Source organism: Phodopus roborovskii, unplaced genomic scaffold (genome assembly GCF_943737965.1).
Source record: "Phodopus roborovskii unplaced genomic scaffold, PHOROB, whole genome shotgun sequence".
Lineage (NCBI taxonomy): Eukaryota > Metazoa > Chordata > Mammalia > Rodentia > Cricetidae > Phodopus > Phodopus roborovskii.
Window position 1 is genome coordinate 19,540,270 of NW_026126461.1, and position 17,332 is coordinate 19,557,601.

Here is a 17,332-nt window from a genome sequence, read left to right on the forward strand (position 1 = left end):
CACAACAGGAGGAGCTTAAGTATTAAAGAGTTGCGGCATCAGGAAGACCGAGACCCACTGTCCTACCTAGGCCATTCCTAAAGTTACTAACAATTCTTCTGAAGGCAAAACAGCACTTCAAATTGCTTTCTTCTGAAGCTGTTTTTCTGTGGTTAATTCTGGCATTACCACATTCCTTCATTTAAAAGCTCAGAACCCAGAACGGCGGCAGTCGAGCCTGTGACTACCAACACTGGTCAGCAAAGGCAAAATGACCGAAAGTTCGAGGCCAACCTGGTCAACAGAGAGACTTCTGGCAAGACCTTGTCTCAAAACCCCCGCAACACTACTCCCCCAAAATGTACTCACTCACAAGCTCGGGCAACAGTAACACCACCAATCCACGAAGCACCCACCAGACAGTTTAAAGCAGGTTCTGCTACACAGTCATTCATTTTCCAAGCCCATGTACACGTTCTTTGTCGTCACCATGGGCACTTGGAAGCTATTTCAGGACCCCCACCCCAAGAAGGTGGGCGCTCAGGAAACCAGAAGCTACGCACACTAGCCTAACTCGAGAGTTACAGGTGTAGACGACACTTGCTGGGACAGAGCCAGGCAAACCCTTCTGACAAGACAACCCGGGAAATTACTCCATGCTCTCTCCTCGAACCTGGGGTGCCCGGACTCGGGGAATCTCACCACCTCTAACCATCGCAAGCCCTGTCGACTCTGACTCTACAGCTGCGCACAAACTCTGCGGTCTACTTGCGAAGTTACAAACTACACAGGTGCCTCTGCTACAGGATGATGAGCTTCGCTGCTCCGCGGTTGCTAAACCCGATAAGCGCGCACCCCCCACCCCTAATCCCGAGGTCCCTAACGCTAGGCCGGCCGAGGTCCACGGACGGAGGGGCGGGACCCCAGCCCGCTCGTCCCAAGCCGGGCCGGCCGGGGGATCATGCGCAACGCGGGGGCCTCCCCCCGGCAGAGGCGAAGGCCGCAGGAGCAGGTCCGTCTGACAAGTTTATGGCGGTTGGTTACCCACGCAGGCTCCGGGCCACCTACCCCTACCTCCGGGCCGGCATCCCTCCCGTGCCCCGGGGCGTACCTGACACACAGAAGCGCGCAGCCCCGCGTAGCCTGCACGCTCCGAGACCTGCAATGCGCGATCCCCGAGCTCCGACTCCTTCCCGCGCCGGTCAAACAAGTACACCGTCCGACAACCGTCGACGCCGGCGTCGCTCCCGGAGCCCGCCGAGAGGCCTCCGGGATCGCGGGCGCCCGTCGCTGCCATGTTGCGGGGCGGGCGGGGGAGGACACACGGATCCGGCCCCCCACGGCCCTGGGGCGCGTTTCCCGGCGACGCCGACTCCGCGCGCGCCCTCCCTCGGCTTCCAGCCGCCGCGGCTCAGGGCCCTCGGCCCGCCGCGCAGCACCGTCCTCGGCTGCGGCCGGGAGGCAGCAACCCGGGAACCGATTCAAACGCTCCCTTGCCGGGGCGCCGCACGTCACTTCCGCGACCCCGCGGGCGCAGGGACGCGCCGCGCGCGCGCCTCGGGGACGCCGCCTCCGCCTCCGCCTCCGCCGCCGCCGCCGCCGAAGCGAGCCTGGCTCCCCGGGACCCGAGAGCAGGACTGGGCCGCCGCCGCCGCGGCCGCTGCGCAGGAGGAAGAGAGCGGCGGGCGGGGCCCGGGCGAGCCCGGCAGGCCGCGCGCGGGGCGGGGCGGGGCGGGGCGGGGCGGGGGCGGGGCGGAGCTTCGCGCGCCCCCCAAGGCCACGCCTCCCACCACCACCACCCCCTCCCCCGGGCTTCACGCGGGCCCAGGGGGACTGGCGAGCGGCGGGAAGACCGCTCCCAGCGCCCCGGGCGCCCTCGCGGGGAGGCGGCTCGCAGGCGCGCAGCCCCAGGCGCAGCGCTGGCTCGGGCTGCAGGGTCCCGCTTCCTCCTCCTCCTCCTCCTCCCCCGCCGCCCTCGCCGCCGCCGCCGCGCCATGCGGTCTCCAGGGCGCCGCTGAGTCGAGTGGACCCGGTGGCGGGAAGCGTGGGGGGAGGGGAGCGCAATGCAGGGCGCAGGGCTTGGGGCCGCGCGGGTCCGGTCCCCCCCCCCCGCACGCGCGCGCGCGCGGCCGGCCGACGCTGTGCACCGCGCCCCGCGGTTGCGCGACCGAAGCGCTCCCTTCGAGGTCGCGGGCGGGGGCTGCGGCGTGGGGCGTTGAACGAAAACAAAGCTGGGCCTCGAGCAAGAACCGGGGCTCTGACATCATCACCGCGGCCGCGTTGCTCGCCCCCCCCCCCGGGGTCGGTTTGCTGGGGCCCCGAGGCTGAGGCTGTCAGTGGCGCCTGCGGGTCCCACTCTTTCGGGTGCGTGCTGACCGGATGACGCCCAGCCCACTCGCAGAGGCTGTTAAGAGTCTCCTGAGTGCGTAATTAGGTGTGCGGGACACCCTCCTCGAAAACTTTTAGCGCCGTTAACGGTGGATGCGCTTCGCAACCGTGCTGATAGATAGCGCTAAACAACAAGAAGTAACTTGGTCTCCGGGTCTTCAACCTGGCTGCTTTGCACTTGAGAGCAACGTGCAAATCAACGAAACCCCCAGGTGATGGTTTAGGGAGCCCCTTTAGGTTTCCAAGAGGTGAACCATGTTTAAAGTATGCTGTTTTTACGAGGTTTGCTGAAGCCTTTATGGTTAGTGATAAATAGATTCACAAAGTCGCTGCACCTTAGAAACACACCTGATGATTGGCACCAAGGACAGCATTGAAGGGTTGTTGGCTGGACCTACATTTTCTACTCACAGGCAGAAAATGAAACTTGACAAAAGCGTGAAGAAGGCATGTTTTTGGGCTGGGCGACATAAATAGCATGACTTGGAGAAGAGAGAATGCTCGCGGAAGGTGGTATGTGAAATTGTGTCCAAAAGCATTCATGTGTCTGGGCAGGAACAAGGGAGACAGGAGACCCAAAATTAACCCCCGTAAAGTCATGTAAAGTCTCCTTGTAGTTTGGTTTTTTTGTTTGTTTGTTTTGTTATGTTTTTTCTTTTTGTCAGCTTCCTGTGCTTCACAGGCTAACTTCGAACTTTGACCCTCCTGCCTTGGGCTTGCTGGGGAAGGGTGAGTCATTACTCATAACTGACATTTCACATTTTTATTTAAAAACTCAAAACCTCGGGGCAGTGGTGGCAGACACCTTTATTAGTTCGAGGCCAGCCTAGTCTACAGAGTGAGTTCCAGGACACAGAGAAATTTTGTTTCAGAACCCCCCCCCCAAAAAAAAAAAAAAAACTTCACATCATACCATTTCCTTCTGTCCTTTTCTGTGCTATGTTTGATTTAAACAACTCAAGAAAAACAAATTAGCCAGGCAGTGGTGGCTTATACCTTTAGTCTCAGTGCTTAGGAGGCAGAGGCAGGCAGATCTAGGAGTTCCAGGCCAGCCTGGTCTACCGATGGACAAAGAGAATTCCAGGACAGCCATGGCTACACAGAGAAGCCCTGTTTTGAGGTGGGGGTGGGAGAAAAAAAAAATGATTTCTCTGAGTTAATGAGCAAGATGAATCGCCTCTGTGGCTTGGCAAACTGGGACTTAACAGCCAGATGATCAGCAGGGCAATTCCTCTTCCTCTGTACTACCAAATTTTAAATCTCATGAATACAAATAGAAGCACTGTATGTGTGCAGGTGCCCCTTAGAGGTCAGAGGACTAGGATTTTCTGGTGTTGGGGTTCCAGGTGCTTGTGAGTCCCCAGATGTGGATGCAGAAAATCAAACTTTTCAGCATTCATGTCCTGATTCATACTTTTGTCTGTTTGTTTTCATTATTTAGGAAACACTTTACTTCTGTAATCAAGCCCTCATAGATAAGAACTTATATATTTAATACAGTGTGTAATTCCTGTACTAATAGGGAAAAAAAATAGGCTTAATGTTTCTAGACCAGCATATCTGTTACTGTGATGCTAACTCAGCATGGTAAATTAGGTTACTTTTTCCAAAGTTGGCAGCATAGCTAACGTCTCCAGAGATTCAAATCATATATGTGTATATACTTGTAGCAAAACAACGAAAGTGTTGTGTTATGCATCAATAATAGCTACAGATTTCCCAGGTTCAGCTGTCATTTGAACAAATTTGTAGAGACATCCAGCATTCTCTATTAAAAGGGAGAAAAAAACTAAAAGGAAAAAAAAAATCCCAGAAAACAGCTTCTTGACACCTTTTTTTTTTTCCTTTTTAGCTTCTCAATTGTCATCTGAAAAGAAAAACTCCTATTCTCAAAAGGTACTATTATCAAAAGCAGCTCTGAGAGGCATTGGTATCGCATGACTTTAATGCCAGCACTTAGGAGGCAGAAGCAGACAGATCTCTGTGAGTTCAAGGCCAATCTGGTCTACATAGCTAGGTAGTAAGACCCTGTCTCCAAAAAGAAAGAGCTCAGGGGGACTAAGGAGATCGTACAATGGTTAAGAATGCTTGCTGCTCTTCCAGAGAGCTTGGGTTTGATTTGCAGCACCCACACCCATACCAGGCAGCTAGCAACAGTTCCATTTCCAAGGGAGGAAGGGCCCTGCTCTGGCCTCTGTAGGTAGGCACCAGGCTGACACTCAGTGTGCATAATCCATGAAGTCAAACAAATCGTTTTAAAATACAAAAACAAACCCAAGCTGTGGTAAAGCATAGTCACTACTACACATCATAAAGCAAGTACAAGATGTTTTACATCCATGGAGGTAAGATACAGTACTGTCTTCCATCTTTAATGCTTGTCTAGCAAAGGATTGTTAGGTACAGCTATAAAGAATTACACTCTCTTAGGTGGGATTTCCTTTCATTTGGTGGCAAATTCTAAGCATTAACTCTTTGTGAATGCCATCTACAAGCTTAAAAAAGAAAGAAAGAATAAAAATTCTCTAAAGCAAAGCTCCCCAACCACTGAATTTGTACAAAGATGGAGGCGAGCAAGACTCAGCCTCACTGGCACTTTACATAGTTTTTTGTTTGTTTGTTTGTTTGGTTGGTTGGTTGGTTGGTTGGGTTTTTTTTGGGGGGGTTGTTGTTGTTTTATGTAGAGCTTGTGTGGGAAATTCAATTCTGGGGCTGGAGAGATGTCTAAGTAGTTAGGAGCACTTATTGCTCTTGTAGAGAACCTGGGTTCCAGTCTCATTATCTACATAGTGGCTTATATCCATCTTTAACTAGTTCCAGGAATACAATGCCCTCTGCTAGCCTCTGTAGGTCCCAGGTACATGTGTGGTTCACTCACATGCAGGAAATACATACACAGTAAAAATAATCTTATAAATCTTAGGTTGGACCTGGTGGCACAAGCCTTTTTGTTTGTTTGTTTGGTTGGTTGGTTGGTTTTGTTTGGGGCTTTTTTTGTTTTGTTTTGAGGCAGAGTTTCTTTGTAACAGCCCTGGCTGCCCTGGAACTCTATGGGAGACCAGGATGGCCCCAGACTCAGAGAGATCCACCTGCTTCTGCCTCAGGAGTGCTGATGATGGAGATGATAGGGGCAGTGCAAAGAGCCTTTAACCTGGGGATACAGAGGCACTCAGTTCTCTGAATTCAAGGCCAGCCTTGTCTACACAGCAAATTGCAAGAGGACCAGGATGGCGCAGAAACCTTGCCTTGAAAACAAACAAAAACACCTAGTTAAAAGTGGGTGTGGAGTTAAACACCTTAGTCCCAGAACTTGGGAGCAGAGGTCTCTGAGTTCAAAGGCAGTCAAGTATACAAGGTGAATTCTAGGCTAGCCAAGCCTGTTTTGAGACCCTCCTTCAAGCCTATTGAGCTGAGCTCAGTGATGTACCTACTACTATTAGACCGGGCTGCTTGGGTACCTAGCAGGAATTTGGCTTGAGCCCAAGAGTTCAGACTAAATGAGCCTCATTTAAAAAAAAAAAAAGTTAATTAGCTGGGTAGCTGGGTGGTGGTAGTTAATCCTACCACTCAGGAGGCTGTGAGTTCAAGGCCAGCCTGGTCTACAGAATGAGTTCAAGGACAGCCAGAGCTGTTACACAGAAAAACCCTGTTACAGGAGAATTCCAGGGGCTGGAATTCTCGATATGTCCAGCATTTAGCTGTCCCTGAACCAGCTTTTCTAAAGCCTTCTGACGCCAGATAAAATGTGGTAAATAAAAATCTGGGAAATAATAAGCTGAAGGATGTTTATTTGGGAGAGACATCACTTACACCAGAAACAGATGACTGCAGCAGGTTCATGTCCCAAGGATGCCTCCGGATGTTCTCTGTATCGACCAGGAAGCAAGAGAGAGAGCTGGGGTTCAGGACCCCAGACCTAGTCCTCCCAGGTCATGACCGCACCTGTCCCCAAACCCCAATGGGCGTGGTCAGTGCAACAGGTGTGGTTGGAGTGGACGTCTCACTACAATTCCCCTTTTAGTCTAAAAGAAAAGATTTAGGCTTGATACAAAACTATACACAAAGACAGTAATTATCAAGTATGCTTGAGGAAAGGGAAACTTAAGAACTTACACACAAGACCTATTTCCAGTGAGACAATAAGAGCAAATGGCAAGAACTACACCCTGTCTCCAAAAACCGAGGGGGGGGGTTAAGTTTAAGTGGTCTCTAATAAATATTTCACAAACAGGAAAAGAAGGGCCAGAGAATTGGCCAGTAGATAACGCTGCTTGCCAAGCAAGCCTAGGAACCCAAATTCTGTCTTTGGAGCCCACATAAGGCAGGATAGAAAGAACCAACCCAAAAAAATTCTGACTTCCACACATGTATTCTGACACATCCCCTAGAAATAATGATAAATGAAAATGTTTTTAAAGGGAAAGTCTATCGGTGCTCATGTATGGTGGACCCTGGTGGTACATGCCAGTTATCATATCACTGGAGTCAGAAGCAAGGAGGATCGCCACTAGTTAAAGACCACCCTAGCGTACATACTAAGTTCCAGACCAGCCAAGAATCCACACAAAGACTATCAAAAGAAAGTTAAAAATAAAACTCATAATGCCTTTGGCCATTTGTTTGGTTGTTATTTTGTACACATGAACCCATTTATACATGCTTACTGTGTTTTGTTTATCCAGCCACAATAAGTTGGGTCTGGTTTCAAAGTCTATAGTATAAACTCCCCAGAAGACAGACAGGAGGATCTCAAATTCAAGAACTGAGTGGATAACTGACTGAGAGCTGAGGATACAGGGCTCATACATCTGGCATGCTGTGCACCGTGTGTATGCAGTGCCTGTAGAGACCAAAGAGGGTCTCAGATCTCCTAGGACTCGAGGTACAGTGTTGGTGAGCTGCCATTCGGACGCTAAGAATCAAACCCAGGTCCTCTGGAAGAGCAATCATGGCTCTTAATTATTGAGCCATCATCTCTTCAGCTCCACAAACAGAATCCTTTTCCACAACTATAGCTGTAGGCACATACATTCATTGGTTTATTTGCAATACTCTGACAGGAAAACTGTTTCATCACTCAGAGGAAAGTTGACAAATTAGCAGAGCAAAACTGAAGTGGCAAAGGTTCCTTCTAGAAAGCTGATGTTACTAAAAAAAAGAAAAGGAAAGCTAATGTTACTCATGGAATGTCTTTGCTTATGAAATTAATTAGCTGGCGCTCTTTAAGACCTGCTGGTACACATAGATGGACAGACTGTTTCTTTTTGTACTATCAGTCTGCATTTCTTTTCTTTACTACAACCCATTTCCTAATTTCTAGCATAACATAATATTAATGGTTTAGAAGAAGCTAGAAAAAACAATAACATAGTCTGGTGTTCGTTTTGAGACAGGTTCTTGCTAATGTAATCAAGCTGGCTTTATAACTCAATACTTCAGATTTTACTTTCTGAGAGCTGAACTTTTCACCACAACTGATGTTCATGGTTGCATCTGTTCATGTATTTAAAAGTAGTGCCTTACTACTGGGAAGTTGCCCATGATCTGATAAACAAAACCACACCTATGCACATGTATGCAAGTAACCCTCACTCAGCGGATTAAAAAAAAAAAAAAAGACATGAAAGTGTGTGTGTGTGTGTGGGGGGGGTGGTGGCTGGTGAGATGGCCCAGAGCACTGGCTGCTCTTCCAGAGGTCCTGAGTTCAATTCCCAGCAACCACATGGTGGCTCACAAACCTCTGCGATGAGATCTGGTGCCCTCTTCTGGTGTGCAAGCACAGGCAGAATACTATATAAGCAATAAATAAACACATAAAACTTTTAAAAAAAAGAAAAGATAGTAGGTGAGGACATATTGAGAAGAAGGTTCCGGAATGCGAAGTGAATAAGAGATGGGAGTGAGGGTGCCTATAAACAAACACATTTAAAATTATCAAAGATTAGATTAGTTTTTAATTTTTCTTTTGTTGTTATTCTCGGGCAGGGTTTCCCTATGTAACCCTGGCCTTCCTCTGTAGACCAGGCTGGCCTCGAACTCAGAGATCTGGCTCTGGAGTGCTGGGATTAAAGGTGGGTGCCACGACACCTGGCTGTATATTTTAATTTTTCTAAAGCTATAATGTAGTGTGGCTTATAACAGTACTTTGGGATGAGGTTGGTTGTGCAGTTCTGCTGCCCTCATGTGAGGTTGGTTACTTAGTGTAGTCAGCAGGAGCTTCAGTAAGGTGAGGACTCCCTTCCATGGCTAGCAGTCAGCTGTGGCTGCTGACTCGATTACATGAGTTCTCCTTTAATTAGCCAGCTCTACCAGAATGGCCTAGCTTCTTACCTGGTCATCACATACTACAAAAACAAAAACGTCAGTGTGCAAGTGTTTATCAAGGCCTTACTTGCCCATCATGTTTGCTAGTAGCTGGAGATAAGCACATAGCTATCCCCACTCTGTGATCCTCTCCCACAGCACAAACAGGTTTACAAAAATCTCTAGTGATTTTGAGAAGAAATTCTACGTCTGTCAGGTTTGAGAGGTGGTATACACTACACGTGACCTATGGATGAGGAGACCCAAGGTTCAGTCCCTAGCATTTCCAAATATAGGAAAAAGAGAGAGAAGAGGAGAAGGATCTGGTAGGAACATAGGAAAACTAAATGCATTTGGTTGGTAACAGTAACACTTTAAGTCTGTGGTTTCTTGTTAATAAACAATAGCACAGAGTCCCTAAATCAAAAATGTTTCTTTTGTGTAACTGGTTTAGAGGTCCAAGGGGCCACACCTGGCAACCAACCGTGTCTTGTTGCTGGCAGAGTCCCTAGGCGGTAGAGGGCATCACATGGTAAGGGGCTAGGAATGTGCAGCTGGTGCCTCCTTACTCACCTGATGCTCCCCCCAACCTTAATGACTTTATCACCTCCCCATGGCCCAGTGTCTAAATGCCTTAATTGGATTAATTTTCCACCCTCTTAATAACTCAAAATAGTGATTAAACTCCAGCAGGAATTTCCCAGAAGACAAACATTCGAACATAGCTGGCTAATCCTCCAAAGTTAAAATAAATTTTAAAAAAAATGGCACACATTCTCATATTGTAGGTGTAAGGACTACAATATGAGCAAAAACAACCTAATTCTTGGGAGCTACCAAAGTAGCAATTGTGCTTGCCCGTATGTATGCGGAAATATGGCATATTTCATCAGAGAACCACTGATGTGGGATGGTCTTTCTGTGTGCTGTGAATATGCATTCTTCTCGTTAGTTAAGTTAATAATAAGAGATGTTTGACCAATAGCCAGGCAGGATAAGGTCAGGTGGACAATCAAACTGAGAACTCAGATTAAGAGGGGCGGGAAGACTCAGGAGACATACCCCACAACAAGCAGGATGCATTGAAAATGAGGCAAGAAGCCTTGAGCCATGTGACGAAACATAGAAATATGGGTTAATTTAAATGTAAGAGTTAGCTAGTAATGAGCCTACACTTCTGGTTGAGCATTAATAATTAATATAAACCTACGAGTGATTATTTGGAAGCAGCTGTGGGATGAGGTGAGACAGAGAAACATCTGATTTATTACAAACAACTTCTGAGAATATCAAATTCATACTGTAAAAGCTTGGTAGCAAGTGCTTTTACCCACTGAGCAATTTCAGAAGCAATGTTTTTTTCTTCAAGGTCTGATCAATTATTTGTTACTCTTAAAGACTTATGGACTCAAGCTTAGAAATAAAAGCTCCCAGGCTGGGTAAACCTATATTTCTCAGAAATATGTTCCAGGGGTTCCCTTTTGGATTCATTCTGCTAGCCAAAAGTTTGTAGAGGCTAAGAGACCTGCTCCAGCCCCCACCAGTGTTCCAAAGATGAAATGTTTCTCAGGAGCGAAGGAGGGGGTAACTTCTAACACAATCTGAGGGTCATCTTCTTTATTTCCTGTGCTCTTTACTGTTCTGTTTCTACTCTAACAACCCTGTGCGACTTCTAACTTTCTCCATGCTTCTTCTAGCTGCTGCTTCTATTCTTTAAAACCTCCTCTCCTTCAGGACCTTTGAGGTCATAAAGAAATTTTATTGATCAAAAGCACGTTCCTAGAGCAAGCAATAAGGAGCTGAGCCATTTACGATGGCAATGTAAGGGTCCAAGGCCAAAGGAGCAAAACCAAGATCAGACAGGGAGGGCACAGTGCCCAGTGACAACTTTAAGACACAGATCTATTGTTAATAGACTGGCAGGTTAATATGAGGTACTTTCCTATCTGCTGGCAGAGTGAATCAGGACACCCTTGTCTTCTATCTATTTGAGAGCTATAGCTCAACAACTTTAGACAGGCCTCAATTTTTTGTCCTTAGGTATCTGTGAATGTCTCAATTGAGGTCTCTTTGCCTGGACACTAACACTGACCAACTGTCTGCCAAGGAAGATAATTGCAGAGGGGCAGACTTCTAAGTTAATACAAAGACCCATTGAGAGAGTAAGGGTATATTCATTGACTATGATTACTTTCTTGCCAGAGTCACACATAGCAGAGGGAGACATCCAATACACCAATGCATAGGGGAAATTGTGCCCAGTAAATGATTAATACATTGCTGCAGTTTGGGGGATGAATCCCACCATAGAAAGGGAGTGCTATGGCCTCACAGGGAATTTACAGTAAGGACAGTGACTTTTCATAAAGCAAGTACTCCTACCACCCTGTGTATGGGCCTTCTCCATTGGATAATCCCAGCCATCGGGTTAGTTTTTTGATTTTGTCAGATGAGCTCTCACTGCATATTTCTGTGGTCCGTAGCAAAAGTTTAGCATACTTTGTAGCCTCTTTGTTTTCCTTAGTTTTCTGTTTCTTACATCAGTGTCTGTATCACAGGACATATGGAGTAACAGGACATTGAATCTACAGTTCTTACCGTCTTTGTTTAAAGGCTTTCTGGAAGCATATTGGTAGATGTGATGGCTATTCTTGGTTGTTAGTGTGACCATAACTGGAGTGAATATAATCCAGAAGTGGAGTGCACATGTGATCTAGATCTAGAGACAGGACGACCTTTAATCCATAACTTGAGTCTCGAAGGCACACCTTTAGCCCATGTAAGGACAATGGAAGAATGAAGGGTTATTCTTTGTTCTTTGCCTGCTTGCCCTCACCTACTCAGCTCATACATTCCTTCTTTGGGATCCAGCACACCGGCTGAAATACCCAGCCTTGTGGGACCAAGAAGCTACTAGAGTCTTGAAATTTCCATTCATAATTAGCTATTGTTGGATTTCAGCCTGTAAGCAGAGAGAGGAAGAGAGAGAGAGAGAGAGAGAGAGAGAGAGAGAGAGAGAGAGAGAGAGATTCACTCCATAAGTTCTAGGACTCTAAAGAACCCTGAATATTACAGTAGACATCATCGCCTTTAGAGAGACTGAAAAGTCTTCAGATTCTGCTAGCTCTTTTGGACCCCACACACTGAGGTGTATCTGGCAGTCTAGTCCAGAACCACTACCTCCAATAACAAAGGTGAGAACTCTTAGATTAACATCTACAATGTATCCCCAAATAGCCTGTTTCTTTTCTCCAGTTTTTGGTCTGTAACAAGAATAGCCATTACTCTTTTTTTTGTTGGAAGCCTCACCGCAGCCCCTGGTATCCATATACCCCAAGAATCTAGTATGTTCTGATGGAAATTCCCTTCCAAGCCCTGTCCTCCAAACCCTGCTGCACCTCAGAAAAACCTCAAGTGAGGACCTCTCCCCCCACCCCATAAATGCTCAAGACCACTCCCACAGGGAATTTTAACTGTCCCCAGAAAACAAACTTGTGGTTTTCCAGTCTCTCTTTTCCTGGGTCTCCTCTCTGGGGGCTGGAAAATCATCCAGGAGCATTGTATCCATTAAATGTGAGTGTTTTAAAAAATTTGGTTTGACTTGGTCTGAGTTGGAGTGCTGCCAAGATGCTTATCAGGGTGCAGAAACTTTACTTTTACCAGGTGCAAAGCACCCTGTTTCATGGGAAACCCTTGTTTTCATGGGAAAACCCACCACTGATTCCAACCACGTGACGTGACCCTTCTACTCTTCACCCAGGGCATCATCAGATACTTTTGTGGCCATGTTCTTCTTACAGAAGGTACAAAGCTTGTGTCCATCGCCCACTTGAGTGGATTTCTGACAGCCAGCTGCTAGGAAGGACATATTCAACTTCATTTTCATACAGCCAACTGGCTAGAAGGCATTGCAAACAAAAATCCCCCTACTTTCCTGATCGGTATGAGGACAATGAAGACAGAGGGGGAAACAATGAAGATTTGTTAATATAATGGGTGCGGGGGTACACACCTTTAATCCCAGCACTGGGGAGGTAGGGATTGCAGGGTTAAAAGCCCAAGATCACGCTCAGCTACATAAGGAGTGTGAAGCCAGCCTGACACATGTGGGACTCTGTCTCAAAACAAGAAAGCCAGTTAACAAATGAGTCAATAAGTAAGGCGTCTATAAATACTTACATGTTGTGGCCTGATGTTTTTATACAAAGGATATATCGCATAGAGTAACAAGTGTTATAGAGTATGCCCATTTCCAAACTTATCAAATAATGCAAATCATACACTTCCCAATACTATAGGAAAGGCATTGCTGCTCTGTGACTTTGTCAACACTTAAGGGTGGTTTTATCCCCCCCACAACTTTGGTTTTGATTTGTTTTGTTCTGTTTGAGACAGGGTCTCACTTTGTGACCCAGGCTGGAGACATACTTATGACAGTTGTGATCCTACTGTGCTGATCCAGACTACAGGTGTAGGTCACCACTCTGGGCTTCCTTCTCCTATTGCTCACGTTTCCTTACTTGGTGTTGTGGCCATCTTCATTTCCACAGTGGTTGTAACCATAGCTTAATGAAGAATAAAATACTGCTGGGCTTGGTGGCTCATGCCTGTAACCCCAGCACTCAAAATGCTGCAGCAGTAGGACTGTGAGTCTGAGGTCAGCCCGGGCTTTAGTCACTGTGTCAAGTAGGTAGGTAGACTGCATCCTTAGCTTTTAAGACCTGATGGTGCCACTACTTGTATTGGAAACACTTAGCTGTGAGCAAAAAGCTGCTGTTTGCACCTCAAGCTCATTATCTTTTCCTCACAACCCTTGATGCTTTCATATGTTCCCACAATATACCCAGTACATTCTGATTCAATGAGCATGTTATAAGTCAGGTTCCCTAATGACAGAGGAGGACCAAATCTTAAACTCCTACACTATTTTATATAACATCTTCTCCCTGGCTGGGCTTGGTGGTGCACACCTACAATTTCTGCACTCTCAATTTTAAAGCCAGCTTGGACCATATATCATGAATCATGGTCTTACTGTATGTAAACAAATTTCCCCTTCCCTCATTCTTTTTTTTTTTTTTTTTTTTTTTTTTTTTTTTTTTTTGGTAGGGCAGGTAGGAACATAGGAACTTGCCCATGCTAGGTACGCACTCTACCACTAGGCCACACTCTCAGCCTCTTTTCAAACTTGTTTTACTTTTTGAGATAGTTTCAGGTAGCCTAGTTTGGCCTTAGTTGCATATGTAGCAGAGGCTGGTCTTGAACTCTTGTGCCTCCTGCCTCCACTTTGAAATGATGCCATGATTACTTAAGTTTTGTTGTTGTTCAATGGTTGGTTGGTTTTTCAAGACAGGGTTTCTCTGTTGTAACAGTCCGGGTTGTCCTGGAATTCAGATCAGGCTGACCTCGAACTCACAGAGATTCACCTGCCTCTACCTCTGGAGTGCTGGGATTAAAGGCATGTGCCACCACCACCACCGCCTGGCAAGTTGGAAACTTCTCAACCAACCCTCACAGGAAATATTGACCATGTGGACTGGAAGGATGTATTCTTTCATCTTATGACTTCCTTAACCACCCCCACCACAAACTGAGGAGGATGCTTCTCAGCAGTAAGAGGTAGCAAGACAATTGCACACATAAGATTTAAATATTATCCATCCAGAAATATGAATGACAGCAGTGTGCAGGAGGGATACGGTGTTGCACATACTTTATATCTTGCATGTACGGAAGGAAGTGTGCCGAGTATGCACAGGCCTGAGGACATCGGATATTGGGTGTCTTCTCCGTCTGATTCTCTTAAGCTCCTGGGATCTGTCACAGGCAAACAAGCCTGTGCTTGGCCTTTGATGTAGATGCCTGGAATTTGAACTCCGGTTCTTGCGCTTCGGCATGCTGACCGTCTCTCCAGCCCCAGTCACCAAAAGTCTGTCATTGTTCACTCAGTAGCAAAGAGAATTTTGTAACTGAAAGTACAGCCACACATGCTGGCTCATCCCTGCAATCGAAGCACTCAGGCAACCGTAGCAGGAGGATCTGGACTTCAAGGCCAGCCTGAAGTACTTAGTAAAACACGGCCTCACAAACAGCAACAAAAGCCGGATTTGGCGGCTCATCAATAGTCTCAGCATTTGTAGATGGAGGTGAGGGGGTGTGAGTTCAAGGTCTAAATTGGGAGGTCAAGGCAAGGCCATCCTAGGATAGGAGACTCTGTTTCAAAAAGAAAAGAAAACCCTCACTTGGGGCTTGGGAGTGGCTCATCTGGTAAAGGCACTTCCTGCTAGGCCTGACACCGAGTTCCACCCCAGAACCTCTGGGGTTGAAGAAGAGAAACACCTCTGTACAACACCCTGTGGTGTGCACCATGTGCTTGCACACACATGGTAACAAAAAAATGCAACCAAGGAATGTGCAGTAATTGCTATTCACTGAGTGAGACACTCATTTCAATGACTTTTGTAGACAGATAGGATAAGTCACTTGCCCAAGTTCATGTGGTTAGTAGTTGACAGAGCTGTAAATACCACTCAAATATATTTGGCCCTAAGACATAAACATTATTGAGGAGATTATTTGGGCTATATGTAATTCTCAACTGAGCTGTCTTCAAACCTGGTTCTGTCTGTGACATCTGTGAGTAAGCTCAGCAGATGTTGGACTTTCTTGGACTTCTTTGAAACTATAAAATTGGGGCTGAAGCATTAGCTGTGTTGTTCTTTTGAAAAAAACTTTAGTCTGATAAAAATCACAAATGCAAATTATTTGTTGTTGTTGTTTTGTTTTTTGAGACAGAGTTTCTCTGTGTAACCGTTCTGGCTGTCCTGGAACTTTTTCTGTAGACCAGGCTGGCCCTGAGATCTACCTGACTCTGTCCCTTGAATCCTGGGATTAAAGGTGTCTGCCAACACTACCTGATATATAATTCTAATACTTGTTAATATTGTCTGAAATTTAGGCAAAATTATTTTTTTAAACTTAAGTTTATTTTAAAAATTATAATTTACTTATTTTGAATGTAGGAGGGCATAGGGGAATAGTGTGCTAGTGCTACGTTGTGTATGTGAAGGTCAGAGGACAATGCTTCTTCTACCATGGGGGGCCAGGTATCAAACTCAGGGCCTTCAGTCTTGACAAGTGCCTTTACCCACTGAGAAATCTTGCTGGCCCAGGTTTTTATTTTTTTTAATTTATTTTTTGTTTTGTTTTAATATGGGAAGTTTTTCAGTTTTAACAGACTTTGTTTTGGCCAAAGTCTGTTGGATCTGAGCTAGGAAGATGTCTTATTCAATAAAGTGCCTACCCTATAAGCACAGACATTGAGTTTGAATCCCAGAACCCATGTAAAAGCCAGCATACATGGCATGTATCTATAACTCAGTGCCGGGGGACCGGAGACAGGTAGATCCCTGGAGCTCATAGGTCAGCCAACGTAGCCAAATAGATGAGCTTCGATTCATTAATTAGCCAGGCATTAGTGGCACACACCTTTAATCCCAGCACTTAGGAGGCAGAGGCGGGCAGATCTCTGTGAGTTTGAGACCAGCCTGGTCTACAGAGTTCCAGGACAGGCTCCAAAGCTACAGAGAAACCCTGTCTTGAAAACCAAAAAAAAAAAAGAAAAAAGAAAAGGAAGGAAGAAAAAAAAAAGAAAACAGAATTGTGGCTAAGCCTTGTTTACATACACGGAGAGTTCTAGGGGAGCCAGGGCTGCATAGTGAGATGCTGTCTCAAGAAATGAAATGTGTCTGAGAGAAACGAAAGTGATTGTCAGAAAAAGCTGTGGCCTGTGAGCCTAGAGAAGCATATGGGGGAGGAGCCTGCTGGAGGGTGGTCTTTTTCCTTTCCCTTTCTTTTTACGAATCAGAGACAACATACATTTATTAACGAAAAATGGGAAAGAATTCTGGAGATGGGAGGAGTTCCAGGAGGGCTTTCTATTTGCACTATATTAAAGAGCCAATGTTGTGAAAGAAACAAGAAAACTGAGCTTGGAGTAAAGACTCAGGCTCCCAAGGGCTAGACCCAACCCCAGCTTACCTGTGCAAGCATAAGATGAAAGAAGGTAGATAGAACCAGCATGGAAACAAAATTATAATGATGTTTTAGAAGTATTAATTCATTCATTAGACCAATTGAGCACTTGTTTCCAAACATAAATCCATAACGGGTTGGACACTGGAACTTTAAAGATTAAAAAGTGCCCTACCCAAGAGCAAGTGGGATAGGAAGACCATTTCCAGAGGAGGTGGTGATCACATTCCACAGGCTCCTCTACAGGCTTCCTCCCCTTTCCTTAGCCCTTCCCAGCTCTTTTTCTCTTTTTTACCAAATGCCTCCCTTTGTTTAACCAATCAGCTCAGTTTGGAGATTCCTCCCCCAAATAAGAATGTTCTATGCTGCTTCTGCCTTCCCATTCCATTTCAGTTCTACCCTTGGGGACACAATTAGATTTAGAAAGCACCCCCCCCCCCAAAGATGAACTGGGGCTGGAGAACCTGAGCTACTGGAAGGCCCTGTCTCAAAAGTCGAGCTTGAAGAAAAAACAGAGAAAACAAACAAACAACATCAAAAATCCCAAGCCTGAGTGCAAACGACGAAGAGGACGTTTTTCAGGGTTTCTTTGTATTCTAAAGTTCACAGAAATGGTGTCTGCAAAGCA

General features: G+C 46.2%; 1 protein-coding gene across 1 annotated transcript in view; it reads right to left on the minus strand.

Annotated features, from left to right (window-relative positions):
- Positions 1-1,302, minus strand: part of Smchd1 (structural maintenance of chromosomes flexible hinge domain containing 1) — a 102,792-nt gene extending 101,490 nt beyond the window's left edge. The window contains exon 1 of the mRNA XM_051190924.1: positions 1,091-1,302. Coding sequence (XP_051046881.1) covers positions 1,091-1,276 — 186 coding nt within the window. The 5' untranslated portion in view covers positions 1,277-1,302. The remainder of the gene's footprint in view (positions 1-1,090) is intronic.
- Positions 1,303-17,332: the final 16,030 nt, after the last annotated feature.